Here is an 18,030-nt window from a genome sequence, read left to right as displayed (position 1 = left end):
TTAAATCCATACTAATCACCCTGAAGCAAAAAAAAAAAAAAAAAAAAAAAAAGCAAAAATAGAAAGGGCTGAAAGTAATGCTTGACAGAAAGTAAGGTCACCCTGTTCCTCTTCAGTACTCCAGCTAAGGACTCACATCCATTCTTCCTATTCTACCAGCCTTGTATTTGGCATCCTGGCACTACTTTGTGACAGATATAGCTGCCAGAAGTGGTGAATGAGGGGAAGAAAAAATGAAGAATTCAGACATCAAACATAAGCAGAGCAGAGACAGACTGAACTGCAATATTTTTTTTAAAAAAGCACAAAGGAGGCAGAATGGTGGAAAAAATTATTTCAGGACAAGCAATTATTGTTTGTATCCCAGCGTATGATGTGTGCTGCAGACAGATAAACTGCTGAGAGAAGCGGCGGCGGTGGTGTAGGGCGACACTTTCCTGTGTTCTTCTCGAGTCTGGATATAGACTCTGACAGCGACACACGACTGGAATCAAAGTTGTCACAAATCCAGCCTGAAAAATGCACGTACACAAACGCTCACAAAGCCGCTCTGCTGCAGGGATCTGAAGCTCGACAACGTGATGCTGGACTCCGAGGGCCACATCAAGATTGCCGACTTTGGCATGTGTAAGGAGAACATGTACGAAGGCATGAGCACACGCACCTTCTGCGGCACCCCGGACTACATCGCACCTGAGGTGAGAATAAAAGGTCCAGAATACAGGAAGGAAAACACAAACAAAGGCATCATTTACCTGTTTAGTATTATGTGTACAAGTATTTCTATGTATATCTATCCACCGTCTGCACTCATGCATGAGGAGGCACACTGTCTCACAGGTGGGAGGCGAGGGAAGCCCTTACTCCTCGTTTCTCAGAGCAAGCTTCATCTAAAACATGTCTTTTTCAAGATTTTATCACTTTTACTGAATATTAATGGCTTTATAATGACTTCATGAGCTGCCTCTTTGCCTTTCTTACAGCTCCTCTGACTTCAGTTTATGGCATTCTAGCACAACATCTATGCAGTTTTGACCTGGAGAGCATTTTGGGTTTACACACGGGCAAAGTATAGCCGTATTTTCTCATTAAGTATATGAGGAGAGAGATATAAACACTTGCATATCATGTGTGGGTGTCGACAAGCTGAGCAACAAATTGTAGCTTTGTGAACTGTATAAATTGCTGCATTTCTGTCTCTGTTAAAGGCAAGTGCAGCTGTGATTTAGCTCTTTGGTTGTGCGTCTGCATGATTATTATTGTGTGTTGTGTGTGTGTGTGTGTGTGTGTGTGTGTGTAGCCTGTGTGTGGGAGGAGGTTGTAGGATGGCAAATTGGATGGTAGGAGAAAGCGTCTTTGTTATGGCAGCTCAAAATAGCTGACTGTATTTAATGGTGGTTGATTTGGTTTGAGTTGAGATGAGAGAAATGTTACTTTCAGCGCTACAGTTCACAGCGTGTCAGACATCTTTACTGTAGCTCTCTGGGCTTGAACATCACACAAAAGCGTTCATTTTTACCTGCCTGTAGTCAAAAAATGATATTGGCAGCAGAAATGAAGCCATCTTTATTTACCACTGAACCTGTTAATAACCACACTTGTGGATTATTTCAAGTTTTTAATCTTTTCTCTTCTTCCCTCTGCCAGATTATAGCATACCAGCCTTATGGAAAATCAGTGGACTGGTGGGCTTATGGAGTTCTTCTGTATGAGATGCTTGCAGGACAGGTATGCATTTTTGAATGTTGGTCAGATTAAACAAGCAATTTGAAGATGTCACCTGGAGCTCTGGGAAGCTGGGAAACATTGATGGGTATTTCTCAGTATTTCCTGACATTTTGGACAGATTAATTAATCCATTAATTGCAGAAATAGTTAACAGATGAATCTATATTGAAAGTAATTGCTAGCTGCAGCTTTAAAAAAGACAAAGAGAGTGACCGTATCATGAGGAGAAAGTTTTTAGTTGTTATTTTCAAATAATTTACAGATTATATGATTACCAAAAAGTACCACATATGCATTACTTGCTGTGTTTCTATACCTCACCTTAGCAGTATTTCTAACAGAGTAATACTTGTCATTATAATGTCTGGTATAATAACACTGGGAAGTTTAATCGACTTCCTGGGTCTTGAAAGGTGAAAAATCATAAATCATAAATCATTTACCACATAAAGGAAAGTAGCATTTCAGTGAGACTGTATGACCACGATGAGCAGCTTCAGGGATTAGAAACTGGGGGCGACTCGTGTCCCTGGAGCAAGAAACCACAATAAAAAGTTTTCTTGACTGACTCATATTGGGACAGAAAGAGAAAAGTAGATTTTTAGATTTCCAGTTTCCAGGCAACACTTCAGCAGAAGATGTGTTTCTTGCTGAAAATGGATCACAGAGCACTGATCCAAATCATTTTTACTACGAAACATCCAATACAAAACACCCACCCTAATTTAAATCCAGTACAAGACAGTGGTTCAGCATACAGATGTGACACAGCTGCTCCCACCGCTCAGCTCACACCGCTGACTTTGTCGCCTCCGTATCTCGTCGGGTTTCACAGGGGAAAACCCTCAAGCTGGAAGTTGTCATCATACCCAACTTTTACTTGAACTCTGCGTGTCTTCCTCTGCAGCCACCGTTTGATGGAGAGGACGAAGACGAGCTCTTCCAGTCCATCATGGAGCACAACGTGTCCTACCCCAAGTCCATGTCTAAAGAAGCTGTGTCCATCTGCAAGGGAGTAAGTACTGTTTCACTTAATACTTGCAGAGACATAATCCATCACAATAATCTTTATTTTTGTCTAAGTTAAGATATTGTTACCTGTTAAAGTAAGAGAGCAGAGACTGTTTTGAAAAGCGTTGGTGTGCAAGATATAGGTGTGAGCTACTGAAAAGCATTGCCATCATATGCTATTGTTGCCATTAAAGCTGGAAAACATGGAGGTTGTGGAAAAGCATAACAGTTGGCAGCGTTTTGCATTGAAAAGGTTGCTGTTGCTGGCAAGAACTGAAACCGTTGGCTGCCAATCATCAGGAGGCTCATGCACATCCATACGTTTTTGCAGTTGCTGAGTAACAATAACCTGCACAGGAAAGAAAACAGATCACAATCTTTGTTTGACGCTGCACAGACATGACAGCGTTTCAATAACAAACGCTTGTTAGGAACAGTTTTTGCAGGTTTTGAATTACACTCCGATAAAGACCTGCGAGACAGTATTTTCAAAACTCAGGCAGCAGAAGTAAGATATCCTGATTTGAATCACTCCTATGGGTTAAACTCTAAAATCACATCCTACATTTCCCATAATGCTACTTGATATCGTCTTCACCCCCTTCCCCCCTCACCTGACCGATGTATTATTTCCTCAGTCTTGACAAAGTCCCTCCTCAGACACACTATACAGCGTTTTCTACTGACTGAACGAAGCTATCAATTAACTGATGAGTCAACTGACAGAAAATTAACCTGCAACAATTTTGATGATTGATTAATTGTTAATAATTTCCAGCTTGTAAACTGGACACATTTTGGACTGTTTTGGACCATTAGTCAGTCATTAGTATGATTTGATAGATTAATCAATCACAAAAGTAATTTATCAATTGCAGCCTCATTCAGGGGAGTCCTTTATTCCCTGTGCTGAATAAAGAGATGTACAAAATCAGTGGAGAGCCAGTTTAATCTCAGATGTCACGTATGACCTTCCCCAGCATGAGTAGTGACAGCATCCATTCAGGTCACTGTGCTTTAAATTTTCCTACTATCTTTGCAGTTTTTCTGGCTAATGTGACACAGAAGACGGTTTAATTTTTCCATTTCATCACAGCCGTTAATCGTCTACCTGTTTTCTCTTACGCCTGTGCATCATTTGTGTGAGATCATCACAGTGAGAGCGTCACGGTTGTCACGATTATGATTATTTACCAACAAGGAAATGAGTTTTCAGAGTCAATTTACACACCAGAGAAGATTCAATTAAGATTCAGGCCCAGTCCCATGAAGTCTTTTAATAACATAGCCTGCCTTCATTTATTATGATAGTACACCCTGTAGCTGCATGCCGCCATGAAAAATATCATTCATCATCTCAGAGGCGCTGACAAAAGATCCCGATCCCGCTCATTGTTTGCTTCACATCTCATTTGCAAAAGTGATTCATGGTCGAAATTAAAAGTGGCTGCTGAATCAGAAACGGAGCTGCGAAAAAGGCGGCGCAATTTCCTGCGACTATTTTAAAGCTGGATGAGTGAAAACAGCGAGAGCGTCGGTCTGGCTCTGCATAATGTTGCTGATGTGATGGCGTATTAAGAAGCAAAGAGATTTTTACACACTTTCTCTCTTCTGTCCCTCTCTGCCTCACTATTTTTACCTTTTCTCTCCCTTAAGCAGCTGACTGACCCTGTCACATCTTCTAATCCCTCCTCTTCTGTTTGCCACCAGCTGATGACCAAACACCCGTCCAAGCGTCTCGGCTGTGGCCCGGAGGGAGAGATGGACATCAGGGAGCAGGCCTTCTTCAGACGCATCGACTGGGAACGCCTGGCAAACAGGGAGATCCAGCCGCCATTTAAACCCAAAGTGGTGAGTGATGCCCTGAGCGTGTGTGTGTGTGTGTGTGTGTGTGTGTGTGTATCCAGATGTTTATATATGTGCAGCTGGACTTACAAAGATAATCCTCTATCATTGATCTTGATAACTGATTTGCAAGCAAGTGTACATCATGTTATAGTATATACTGTGTGACCATCTTGCCTAGTGCTAACAAAAACGTTACACAATGATGGGCCTAAACTCTGACCGTCTTACTGTGTGTCTTGTCCTTTTTGTACACTTCAAACAGTATATTTCCACCCAAATGTCGCTCATATATGATAGGAAAGGTACTCATATGCCCGAGATAGAGATAGAGATAGAGATAGAGATAGAGATGGTGGGCAAAATCCACAGTCCTGTTTCCTTCTTTAGTGTTTTTGAGTTAGACAGATCAAGCAGGTGTCTTTCAAAGTTTCAGTCTTTTTAATTCAAAATTCTCGTCTTTGTGTTGCATCTGACTGTAACAAAAAGAGCCAATTTTGCACTAAAAACACAGTAAGTTTAGCAGATTCCATGCCCTCGTGGTTAATCTCACCATCACTTACATTAAAATCACATTTTCATACGAGCATGTGAAGGAAGTTAAGCAACTTTGCATGTTAAGAAAATGTCCAGAAAGTTGACTAAAAGGCAAATCACTGTGGTTTTCTATCAATGCATGCAAACTGTCACAGGAGGCAACAAGGTTATCGAGATCAAAAGAGCACCTGCTGTAGTTCAGGTTAACTCATTAAATCTGACCACACATGCCCGAAGGACCTTTCAACCATTGACGAGAAGACGAGAAGGCGTGTCTTTAATATCATCGTTTATAGAATAGTTAGTTTACATTAACCTTCAGCTCAACTTGTCCGAGAGGTAGAAATATATAAGTAATATTTGTGTAACTTCAAAGTCATACAGGCGTTTGTTTTCAGATGCAGAAAGAGAGGATGATGGCAGAAAGTAATGACCATAAAACATCCAATACTGGGTTTTATTCTCTCCTGCTCCTGCTTTGTTTTCTTGCCATTCCTGTATGCTAAGAATAACAAATCACCAGAAAATCTGTGTCATTCCTGAATGAATCACCACAGAAGAACTGAATTACTTCCTCAGAGAGTCTTTAAGTACACGCATGAATGGGTCCATATTGTATGCCTGTTCCCTGCCGTTCCCATTCATCTTCACCCAGTGCAATGGTTTATATGCACCCAGCAGAGCTTGAGGCTGGTTCCCAGCTGCAGCCACCAGCCCCGCTGCCCCTGACACGTGCCTCCCCTCCCCTACCGACACCTGAACCTCCTCCTGTCACCACAAACACTCCTTTTCTGTTCGTGGACCGCTGCGTCGTCCATCTCCTCTGTGAGCACTGCGCCCTAAGCAACACAAGCGTCGCCGCCGAGGATTAAAAATAGCTCTCTAAGAGCAGAGTTCCCTTTACTTCCACACAAGGGCCATGGAAAATGCAGGGTTACAGAGCGGATGTATCCGTCTCCACTCTTGAAAGGGGGGAGGAAAACATTGCTAAAAGTGGATCCATCCATTCAGAGGGCTTTGTGCGGCGTATCACATTTGTGAGCTCATACACTGCGTCATTAATTGGTCTGAAGGGACGGGCAAACAAAAGATCCATTAGAGGCTCAATGGCTTTGCTTCTGTAATATCACAAAGCAGCTGAAAAAAGCCCGACATGCTGATACGTCTCCTGAGAAAATGTGTCGCAAACAGCAGGCGCTGAAATCCTCTGTAAACTGCAGATTTGTTTTTGTTGTGCATTAGTCATTCTGGAGGAATCTGTCTGTTAAAGTGTGGCGCACAGTAATATCCACACATATTCAGCTGCTTCAGACACATGACAGCCCAGAGCGGAGCCGCGCAGCGATGCTGATGACCTCCACTGTGGACGCTCAGGGTTAGCTCCTAATCTAATTACAACTTCTGCCCGGCTACACATCGGGCTTCGACATTCCCCCGCGCCACCTTCCCTCTGGGACTGTTGGGCGGCTTTCTAATAAAAGACTCATGAGGGAAAAGCCTTTCAATGATGAATCCACCGTCCTGTTGCTGTTTTGTAGTCTTTTGCAGTGGAGTTGATCAAACCGTTCTTCCCATTTTTTTTTTCCCCCAAATCTCTTTCAGTGTGGCAAAGGGGCAGAAAACTTCGACAAGTTTTTCACGCGCACGCAGCCTGTGCTGACCCCTCCCGACCAGCTGGTCATCGCCAACATCGACCAGAGCGAGTTCGCGGGCTTCTCCTACATGAACCCTCAGTTCATCCATCCGTCCCTGCACAGCGTGGTATGAGGAGCGAGCAGAAAGACCCAAAAGCACGGACTGTCGCTGACTACAGGATCCTTCCGAACTCCCACAGAAGACTCATATCATCCTCTACAGTATTCTGTCTACTAGTTATGAATATCTGTGTACAGAAGTGACTGAGGAGAGTGGAGCCAAGGGTGAAAAAGGATGTTTGTGGGTGAGGAGAAAGTACATGGCACTGATATTTTTTGCATAATTTCCCCCGAACATCTCACAATATGTTCTTTATTCTACATCTGCGTCTGTGTTTTTCCCCAAACCTGCAGCCTTCTTCTTGTGTCTATCAGTTATTCTCTCATTAGGTATTAAAGATGCAAGATGTTTTCCTTCTCATTCCACGTCGCCCCGTCTTACTACGCAACAAGCTGCAATGCACGACAAGAACGGAACATATTTTTCTGCTCTGTCTCGGCTTTATCGACTTCTGAACCGCTACATGTGTATTTTATATTTATATACTTTAAAAAAAAAAAGGAAAAAAAAAAAGAGGTAGTATGCTGTTACATGAGTGCCAAAGTAGAAGTGGAAAGACAACATTTCTATCCTTACAGTCCTTGTAATGTTTTTCCCCTCTGGCTTTCCAAACACTGTCAACACACTAAAACCCCTAAACAGGGGCCGTTTATATCTGTCGTTTTGTAGGACGTGGAGCTACGCTATATCTAACTCAACACGGACAAACAGAAGCACATTATGCTTGCAGTCACAAGCTGGTGGGTGTTGCCTCCAGAGGGCGAGTTCAGTATATGGGGTCAGAAAACTGTGGATCAGAAGAGTGTTTAAAAATCTAAAGATGCTATTTCCATATGCACAAAGCAGATCTCTGTTGCATGCTTACTTTCTGACTCTGTATGAGCAGTAGACTCTAGGATGCAGTACACGTCTGGTATCACTGTAAAGTTTAGTATTATAATATCAAATATATAATTGTTGTATGTTTTGGGGAGTCTTATTCTGAAGAGAAGTTTCTGATAGTTACGGGGGGTAAAAAAAAAGGTTTTGTTCCTGTTTTATGTTCTAGCTTTTATGTCCAGAGAGATGTCTGAACCCTCTATTGTATGTCTCTTTTTTTTTTTTTTTTTTTTTTTTTTTTGTAAATATGTTTTGAAGAGATGTTTCAAAAAGAGAAGCTACTTGCAGATTTTATACTACGAACTGAATGTGCTTTTACTACCGTAGACAGTTTGAACATTTCTATGTTTAAATTACCCCGAAGACGACTATATATATATATATATAAAACGTTTGGCTGAATCTTTGGTAGCTTTGGTATCAGCAAATCTTGTTATATGTATTTCCACTTTTTTCTCCTTTGTTTTCTACTACTCAGTGTCATGGAGAATATGCAGCATTACTGTGCGTGAAACGGTTGAGTCCCCTCTTGCCTTGGTCGTCTCAGGGCCGACTCCTTCTGTAATTCAAAACTGAGCGATGGTATGAGGATTTCAGAGCTCTCGGTGGCTTCGTGTCTTTTCTTTCTCGCGTATATTGTGTGCATGCCTGAGGCGAGGCCTGGTCTAAGCATGAGAAAGACCCCTGCATGATACAGAGATCCCCGCCCCCCCATGGAGCATGGAGTTTCCACAGAATGAGACGAACCCGTCCGACGAGCATCGTACGCTTTTTCTGCTCACCGTCCCCTCCCACTCGCTCATGTAGCCCGACCTGTTTGACTAAAAAGCTGAATTCTAAACAGACATATGTGTAAAACGCCTCTGTTGGCTTTTTGTTCACTGGTGCCAAACGGAGTCTTTTTTGTTTCCAGTTAGGTGTGTGTCCAGCAGTGTTTCTTTTTTTTCTTGAAAGGCACGCAAAGCTGCAACAGCGAGGTTTCACAAAACTGCCAAATTTAGGAAGACCGCAGCTCTTATTCCCTGAATTAGTTACCTAACATGTAGACCGATGTCACATCAGGACCAAAACAAGATTTTTAAGGTTAAGAGAGAAAACTGAATGTTTACATGTCTCACATTGAGAATTGAAAAACAACCTTTGGACCCATGACAGAGATAATCAAATGTCAGGCCAGTCAGGGTACAGCACCACTACAAGCTACAGTTAGAGCCACAGGGATGTTTGTATGTGTTTCCTGTCACTGCCCCTGCTTTTGTTAACCTGATTCTTCTTGTTCCTCTGTTCATTGTGGTATGATGAATACTGTGTACAAATAAAGTATGAAAAACATGGATCTGCACTCGTTATTTTGGGGGGGAAGTGGCTGTTGGTGGTTTATTCTTTCACGTCTGATTCACCACAAGTGCTACTGGGGGGAGGGAGGGTCAGAAAAGAGGGGGGCTAGAAAATAAAATTGAACGTCATCCAAGCTAATCAAAGCTATTTATTTATTTGGCATTTTGACTGCTGTTAGACTAAAGAAGCAATTTGAAGTAACTAAAGGTAGAATTTACGGCTGAGCTGTTGTATTGGATTACATTAACTAAAGGTTGTCTCTAATAAAGGCCTGTTGGTGTCTGTTGTTAAAGATTTTATTAACCTTCAACAAAACCATTAGTCACACTTTATACACCCTACAGGATATAAAGTATTCCTCGAAAAACCAGCCCTCCATGAGGCTCAGACAGTGTCAGACTGAGACACACCTTGAATTCACAGCTCAAGGGTTCAGTTTGTATGTGTTACCTTCAGGAACCTGTGGTGGTTTGTTTTTCCTGCGTACTTGAAACACATCACCTCAACAGGCAGCTGTCTCACCTCCTGTCAGAGCTGAGTGGAGCTGTCCTTGGTCCTGAAGTCTCTCTCTCTCTCTCTCTCTCTCTCTCTTTCTCTCTCTCTCTCTCTTTTCTGGTTTTACATTCAGCAGCTGAAACCACGTCGTGCAGCGGGTCCGGACGACTCGGTTTGTTGAGTTGCAGTTGACGCACTGCTGCATCGTCTCGGTCCCAGCAGCTTCTCGCGGCTTCATTTCACAGTTTCCTGAAGGAATTTGGGACCAAATCGACGGAGAACAAAAGCAGAGTTCCGGCCAGTGCAGGCACGCGGGTGTAAATCCACAACTTCCAGCGCAATCTTTGCCCCAAGTGCAAGAAAGCGAGCGCGGAGATTGGTCACATAACAACAGTATGTAAAATTCAGTGTTTGCATGTTATATTGGCGTGTTTTTATTTTTTTCCCCTCCTGCTTTTTATTAACTGGCTTTTATTCCGATGTGTAATGTCTGATGTTTGTTGTGAGTTTATCAAGGTTTGGTGGGGTGGTGTGACTCTACATCCTGACGTGGGCTTGATGTATAGCAACATTTCTCCAAATTGCAGCGTTTTGAAGTGTGATGGAATATCAGGCTTGCAACAGGATGCTGGAAACTGTCACACCATAACCTCATGAATGCACTTAAAGTCCGCCTCGGAGCATCATGGTTGACATTCAGGTCTTATCATGAAAACTGTACCTGAGTCAGGGTACAAATGTATGGTTGATGTTGGAAATTATGTTTTAGCAGCAAGAACAGTGAGATCACTGGTGTGTGATGTTGTGAGGGGGAAAAAAAACACAGTTTTCTTCCTGTTTGATAAGTGAAGTGTGAGTATTTCTGTTCTTTTTTATTTATATATTTATTTCACGTTGAAAGTTGGCTGTGAATTTTCCACAGACGCCTCAACATGTTGGCATACAGATGGCAAAAACATATGATCTGATGTGGAAGTAATAAGGCTCTGCAGTCACTACTATATTTATGGTCTGTGTAGTAGCTCAGTTTGTACTTCACACTGTATTTCTGCGAGTAGCACACGTTTGATCATTTAAAGGATTATAATGAAATCATCTAATGATTTTATCTGCCCTTTTCTCAGCTGTGGGCAATAATAAAGCAGATTTTAGGTGAAATCTTATCTTATTTTTACTGTGAATGATGCTGCTGAGGAGAGTCCTGCATGGTGGCCCAGAGGTTTAAGAGTCCGACCATTCAATTGCAACATCCAGACAGCTCTCTGCTATCGCTAAGAAAAAAAAAATGGTAAAAATGTAAATAATAAAAGGACTGATAACAAGGAGGGAACTGAATTTGACATCAAAGTGTGAGTGATGAGGCCTCTTTTTTAAAGTAAGAGGGATGACCTTGCTGGTGGACAAGAGCAGCTTTTAGCAGCTTCAATTCTGCTTGTTCACAGGCCAACGGAGAAAAGTGCACATGTGTAGAAGGAAAATATTGATTTATCATCTTAATACTGGTGCACACGTTTAATAACTTCAACTTACAGATAACAGAGCTAAAACTGAGTCCTTTCAAATAAGCCTCTCCCTGACAGAGTGTCCTCTAGCCGGCTGTCCATAGATCATTCACGTGTGTCAGCACCATGTCACTGTCAATGATGTTTTACTATCTGATCAGTCTGCCAAACTCCCACTCTGACTTATGAATGATTTTATGAGTGTCTGGCCTTTTTTCGAGGCTCTGATTCATGGCTGTAAAATGTTAAAAATCCAGTCATGGGTTTCAAATGATGTCAGCATTTGTATTCACAGTAGAAGGCTGCAACACCTTTAATGTCCCTCAGTCTGGAGGCTCCATCGGATTGCCTTCATTATTCCTTTTTCGTGGCAGGTTGGACAGAGTTAGCGGTGACATGCACTGAATTAGAATTGATAAAACTTTAATATTGGAGGAGGAGGAAGTGCACAGGTCCAAGATTAAAAATACAACAAGTTTAAGTGGAAAGTTGCCCATTCTGTCTGCCTACGAGTCAAAATCTTAAAGACTTGAAAAGCATTTTGTGACAGACTTGAACAAGATTGATCTGGATCAGATTTACCTGCACAACAGCCAAAGATGCTATTGATTCCTCCAGTTGCTGCCCTGACATTTCATAAGCTGCCAATCATGAGATCTGACTTGTTAAGTCTCTCCAGCTTTGTCAGAGACTCTTGAATATCATGCAGACAGGAGAAAGAGATGAAGCTCACAGACAGTGTTCACCCTCCTCATCCTCTCTGTCTCTCATCCTCTCTCCAGTCTACAGTCTTCCCCTCCTTCCCCTTTCTTTCTGAGCCAAGCTCACACAGCACCTGGCCACACACACACACACACACACACACACACACGCACGAACACACACCTGCAAGGCTGTGAGAGTGTCCTTGATCCAAGTGTGAAACACTGTGTTGTTGTTGGGGTTTTGTTAACATGATGAATTTGCACAACCGTGAGAGTTTAACGGTCTAAACAGGCAGTGTTGAGGCTGGAAAAGGTGAAGAAGTGTTTCTCTGATATATTATAGAAATTTGAGGTTGCATGTTATAATGTGATTATGTGTGCGCAGCAAGAGATAAATGAAGCAGGGAGATGACGTCTCCGTTTCCAGAAAGTAGCGCTGTGTACTTACTTTGGTGAAAAGTATAACAATTCCTAATAATTATTAATAATTCATAGTCTGTATTGTTACGTTTCCCCTCAAAACAAAACTTAATGGCGGTCGCTGGAAGGGGAAACTAACAAAAAACAAACTGCACTCAACACAAAAATGGGTCCCTTGGGGTCTAAAAGGTGATGGGGAATAAACTTATCCACAAACACCCACTAATTCTATCAAAATGATAGAAGAACCAAAGAAATGAGCCCGAAAACAAAAGATTGGGAGTCACTAAAAAGGAGGGAGTGAAGTTCTGGAAAAGAAAGAATCACTACAGGTTGAGAACATTCACACACTCACTCACTCACTCACAATACCACACACAAAACCAGGAGAGCCAACTGAAGGTGTTAACCCTCCGGTATCACACACCCAACTAAAGCAGAGCCACAAGCCTCCTTTTATAGAGCAGCCCGGCTGATTAGTTCCAGCTGCGCTAATGAGTGCAGGTGCCCTCAGTACGTGCACATCATTGAAGGGGTGGAGCTTACTGCCTACCTTCCACCGTAACAGTATTTATTCATATATCTTATCTATAAGAACACTTTGGGTCTCCATGTCCAGCTTCCTTTAAATTTCTCCCATCTTTTCTCCTTCCTCCTCCAGATTGCTTATTGGACTTTTCTCATTTTTAACCACCAACTGCCGGAAGCTCCCCCCGCTGTCACCATGAGTGCGTGCGGCAGGAAAGCCCTGACACTGCTGAGCAGCGTCTTTGCAATCAGCGGCCTGGGGCTGCTGGGAGTGGCAGTCAGCACCGACTACTGGCTGTACCTGGAGGAGGGCGTCATTATGCCTCTGAACCAGAGCACTGACATCAAGACCTCGCTGCACTCCGGCCTCTGGAGAGTCTGCTTCCTGGCCGGTTAGTAACGAGCCTGGTGGTGTGTGGTTTTTGTGAAGTCTGACTTTTAATCGTGTGTGAATCAGGATTGTGGCACAGACGCATGCAATGACGTTAAATGTTGGAGTAGAGTAATCATATTGCTCATTTGTGCTGCGCAGCATTTAAATGTGGCAGCAGGGACCTAAACCTGTCACACTGACATGTATTGTCACGGCATCAGCTCAGTATTGTTGTGTTTCTTCCGTATTTCCATCCCACAGTATAAAACAAGGTGCATTCAGAGCACGATTTATATTTACGCACACATACACTGACACACACACACTCAAACTTGCACCTACACGTCTCCAGAGACAGATGTCATCGCATCGTGCAGCAGAATTAGCTGGTGTCTGAATGTGACAGTGTGTGTGACGCTGAAGTGAGAATAATGAAAATATGACGTAACTCACACTTTGTTAAAAATAAAAAAAAAAAAGTTTAAGGAAAATGCTGCAACAATGTTTGAAGCAGGGACATCCATCACAAATATGTCTGTTTAATAGATCATTTTACATCAAGAATGTGTTAAAATATAGGAAAAATATCTGGTCAAATCTGTTATGTGTATTAGAGATAATAATGCCTTTATATTCCACATGATGCTGTCTGTGTTGACTCACAGAAGAAGTCAAACAGAAGAAATTCGGGCAGGTTTGTTGTTGGGGGAAATATAATTTTATAGGAGTTTCGTTGCAGCAGAGACTTCAGGAAGTTACTGGTCCCAAACAAATAAGATAATATGTTAATTAATGAGCTTCAGAGGTTGATTTTGTTACTCTCTCAGTCTCTAATGGCTTCCTCCTCAGTGTCCTTCCACCTTTTACCTCCACACCAACATGCACACCTGCTCCCAATTCCCTCCTTGGTTCCACAGTGTACACCTGCCCTTTAGCCACTGTTACCTGCCAGGTCATCTATTGTGGCATCTCAGCTGTAAAGTTTGAGCTTTTCTTCACCTTTTTTGTTCCCGTCGACCCTGCGGTGACCCCTTGGCTGCCTTTTTGGACTTCTTATCTGTCTGTTTTAGACACCTCTCACTTTGCGATTCCTCCTTTCTTTCCTGATCTCTCCTCATCTTCACCTTGTTTCTATACTTTGTCTCAATGCTCTTGTCTCTTTCCCCTTCAGGCGAAGAGTCTGGTCGCTGCTTTACCATCGCATACATCATGCCCATGAATGTCCAGCTGACGTCAGAGTCCACAGTAAACGTGCTCAGTGAGTAGCAACTCCAATCTCCAACGGCTTTAGGCTTAATAACTCAGGAGCCTCCTTGAGTTTGTTCACACTAACAGCCGGGATGTTATTTTTATGGTAAAAACGTACTGTTTCCTAATGAGGCTGTGCTCTGAAACCACCTGAATACAGCCAGACCGACGAGCGTGAGTCATCCGAATCCTCATGTTGATGCCCTGCTCCACTCTAGAATACTTATTACCTTTTCAGACAGTTCACCTCACAAGTCCTTCAGTGTCGAAGCTTCACCTGAGGATCACTCCACTCCAGTGAGTCAGTGTAATAAGCTCTGATACACGAACAAATCTGGCAAAGGAGTGGGATGATGATCAAGTGTCTACATTTCATCTTTATTTCAAGACTGATTCTTCCCCACTTCCTCCCAACAGAGCCATTATTTTTATGTGTGTAAAGCTGCCGTACAAATGGGATACAGTAGCACGATGTTCCTTAATTCCTCAAAAGTATCATTCGGCAGAACTAGTCACCGTGACTTTGTTGACAGCATGACTGGTCACTGAACAGGTTAACCAGCAGCTTTCCTCCCCTCCTCAGAGATGATCCGCTCAGCCACTCCTTTCCCTCTGGTCAGCCTCTTCTTCATGTTCATCGGCTTCGTCCTCAACAACATCGGCCATGTTCGTCCTCACCGCACCATCCTGGCGTTTGTCTCTGGAATCTTCTTCATCCTCTCGGGTACGCCTTTCCTCTGACTCTGGTCATTCTTCTGTCCTCTCTTCTGGTTTTTAAGAAGGATGTTTGATAATTTAACTTTAATTTCTTCGTCTCTCAGGTCTGGCTCTGGTTGTGGGTCTGGTGCTGTACATCTCCAGCATAAATGATGAAATGCTGAACAGGACAAAGAGCAGTGAGGCTTACTTTACCTATAAGTATGGCTGGTCCTTTGCCTTCGCTGCCATCTCGTTCCTGCTCACTGAGGTGAGCAACCGACCGCTTGAAAGGGATGACATGTCGAAGTGAGGACACTTGTTTGCACTATTGTCCCAAAAAGATAAGACACAAAACATGAAGCATAAAACTAAGCGTGCAGAATCTTAAAAATCACATTATCCACACAAATACAGCTGGATATATTAAAACAAAAAACATGGCCATTCTTTCATTTCGAAAGCTTTCAATAAAACAAATTAAATGCTGCTTATCAAACATTTACTTTGCAACCAAAAAATGGATTTATATCTGGCACCTCTGACGCTTAGAGTGATTTAAGTTTTCTCAAAGTTTCCTTCAGTTTTTAGATGTGAATGTCCACATTATTAGGTACACCTGTGCAATAAAATGCAATCAGTACAACTGTCCTACCATAAGTTACATTTTTATGATGCCTTCCATGTTCAGGTTTTTGATGTCACTTTCAAAGATGTGTTGCCATTACTGAACTGGAGTACATTCACATGTGTTTCTATACATTTCTGACAATGTCAACAAACAGTCCAAATTATTAGATTTGTAAAGTAGTGCATTGGATTAGATTGTACTAGATTGCACAAGTGCACCTGATGAAGTGTAGTACACACTTACCCAGAATGTATGAAGAATCATGACCTTTCACTGCCCCCCAGTGGTCACAAAAGGAACTGCAGCACTAAATCAAACGCCGACACACTGTTCTGTATAACTGTTATGAATATCAGTATTTACAACTCGCTATTGTGATTATTTCAAATAATAACAGTGATATCCATATTGAGGATAAAATATAAGCTGTTCATACCAGCATTAAGGTATACAGATGATAGCATACAAACAGTCTGACTTAATCACAAACAAATGAAAGTGATCCTTTTGGTTTTGTGCTGTGGAGACTTGTTTAAACTTAGAGGAGGCTGTAATGATGTTGGAATGCATATATATAAATATAAATTGTATTGTGTCTTCGACATGAGAGCAGTCACAGACTCATTCATCCTTTCACATACTCTGTTCCATTGGCTTCATTTCACCGCAGAGTGCAGGCGTCATGTCCGTCTACCTGTTCATGAAGCGCTACACGGCAGAGGAGATCTACCAGCCTCGTCACCCCAGTTTCTACCGCCCTCGCCTCAGCAACTGCTCCGACCACTCGGGCCAGTTCCTCCACCCAGAGGCCTGGTCACGTGGACGAAGTCCCTCAGACATCTCGAGTGAAGCCTCACTCCAGATGAGTGCCAGCTACCCCGCTCTCCTCAAATGCCCCGACTACGATCAGGTCTCCTCTTCACCCTGCTGAGTCATCACAACAGAGGCCACCTTAAGGTGACTAAAGGGTAACTGATGATCACATAAGGTCACAAAGCCTAATGAGGACTGTCTTCTTTCAAGAAAAAGATACAACTTAGATATTAATCTGTGAGTTTGATGTTTTTCAGAGAGAAAAATATGTGCAGGTTTGACTGTGGCCTGAGGACTTTAGAAATGTCTGTCTGAATTGAGGCTGTTGATAGGGTCAGATGCTTTTTGGGTTTGTTGTAGCAAACCTGCATTTTTTAGGTGGAGGCAGAATCTGCAGGTTTTAGGTTCTTTCTGCAAAGGTCTCAAAGTGAAACTCCGGTATACAGTCGATAGACCTTTCAAACTTGACTGAAAGGGAAAAAATGTTCTGTATTTTGGTTTAATTGTATCTGTGCATTTTACCCTCCAGTGCCTCATACTAGCTGTTTATTTGTGTGAATATCTCAGCTTCCTCATCTTGCAATGAATGTTTCTTTTGCTTTTAGATCTTTTTCATTCAAGCACTTAACTGTGGCAGCACTGATGTATCATAAAACACTGCGAAAATCTACCCTAGGACAAAACCTCCCACACTGGACAGACCTAAACCACAAAGCAGAGACTGTTGTGTGTGATGATCCATCGGCTCTATTACAGCTATCAAACAGAGGAGCAGGTAACACTCCTGGGAGGAAACAAGATGAAGAAGTCCTGCCAAGCCTCCTGTTTCATCGGGTTTGCTTGTTGCTTTGTATCTACAGATGCTGTTTGTCTCTAACATCTTCACTCTGTAGGCAAGAAGACGTTCCCCTATGATGGTTGTAACAGTTGGAACAGTGAGACATGATGACAGTGATAATTTCCATGTGTCATCAGTGAGGACTTTTCTGGTCTCAAGACACATCCAGGTACATAATGCACATGTCTGACAGATGGATTTCTATAGAGTTTTATATCTGTACAGCTGTCATTATATGAATTCATGGTAGGAGCTGATGTAAAGATGTATCTGCATATTAAGTGCTGTTATGCTGAGTGTTGGTCTTGATGAAGTTCCACAGAGGAGAGTTCATCTGTAAAATAAATGTCTGCCGTCACAGCCTGTAGTTTTTTTTTCCTCTCCACACAGTGATCCTGTATTCATCCACTGGGAGGCAGCGTTTAGCCTTTTTTTGTTTTGTGTTGTTATAGTCTCTCTCAGTTGCTTTGACACAATTGTCAGCAAAATATCAAATCTTTAACATGCTGACATGCAAATTCTCAACTCCACTGTGTGTGTGTGTGTGTGTGTGTGTGTGTGTGTGTGTGTGTGTGTGTGTGTGAGTACATTTATATCCTCAGTTGATCCAGTGAGGGTGGAGTTAGTGTTGGATTGTTCTTTTTCTTTTCAATCAGGCGTGTTTATCACAGTGGTGGAATGTAAATAAG

At 42.4% G+C, this 18,030-nt stretch overlaps 2 protein-coding genes across 3 annotated transcripts in view; both read left to right on the top strand.

Moving 5' to 3' along the window:
- prkcab (protein kinase C, alpha, b) overlaps positions 1-9,089 on the top strand; it is a 93,574-nt gene extending 84,485 nt beyond the window's left edge. For both annotated transcript variants that reach the window (XM_076751922.1, XM_076751921.1), the window contains 5 exons: positions 560-698; positions 1,648-1,728; positions 2,636-2,743; positions 4,450-4,590; positions 6,724-9,089. In XM_076751922.1, coding sequence (XP_076608037.1) covers positions 560-698; positions 1,648-1,728; positions 2,636-2,743; positions 4,450-4,590; positions 6,724-6,888 — 634 coding nt within the window. In that variant the 3' untranslated portion in view covers positions 6,889-9,089. The remainder of the gene's footprint in view (positions 1-559; positions 699-1,647; positions 1,729-2,635; positions 2,744-4,449; positions 4,591-6,723) is intronic.
- A 773-nt stretch (positions 9,090-9,862) lies between these two features.
- cacng5b (calcium channel, voltage-dependent, gamma subunit 5b) lies at positions 9,863-17,239 on the top strand. The gene is made up of 7 exons (XM_076752607.1): positions 9,863-9,981; positions 12,876-13,134; positions 14,287-14,373; positions 14,947-15,087; positions 15,185-15,330; positions 16,361-16,647; positions 17,109-17,239. Exons 2-6 carry the CDS (start codon positions 12,939-12,941, stop codon positions 16,619-16,621), a joined length of 831 nt encoding a protein of 276 aa, XP_076608722.1. The 5' UTR covers positions 9,863-9,981; positions 12,876-12,938; the 3' UTR covers positions 16,622-16,647; positions 17,109-17,239.
- Positions 17,240-18,030: the final 791 nt, after the last annotated feature.

This window comes from Chaetodon auriga, chromosome 16, assembly GCF_051107435.1.
Source record: "Chaetodon auriga isolate fChaAug3 chromosome 16, fChaAug3.hap1, whole genome shotgun sequence".
Classification (NCBI taxonomy): Eukaryota; Metazoa; Chordata; class Actinopteri; order Chaetodontiformes; family Chaetodontidae; genus Chaetodon; species Chaetodon auriga.
Note: the sequence above shows the minus strand (reverse complement) of the source record. Positions and strands in the feature narration are given on the sequence as shown.

Excerpts from the sequence above, each read along its gene's own strand:
- cacng5b (XM_076752607.1), top strand. The coding sequence starts at position 12,939 with ATGAGTGCGTGCGGCAGGAAAGCCCTGACACTGCTGAGCAGCGTCTTT. Across the intron at positions 13,135-14,286 it reads GAGAGTCTGCTTCCTGGCCG|GCGAAGAGTCTGGTCGCTGC; the intron begins GTTAGTAACGAG and ends TTTCCCCTTCAG. Across the intron at positions 15,088-15,184 it reads AATCTTCTTCATCCTCTCGG|GTCTGGCTCTGGTTGTGGGT; the intron begins GTACGCCTTTCC and ends TTCGTCTCTCAG.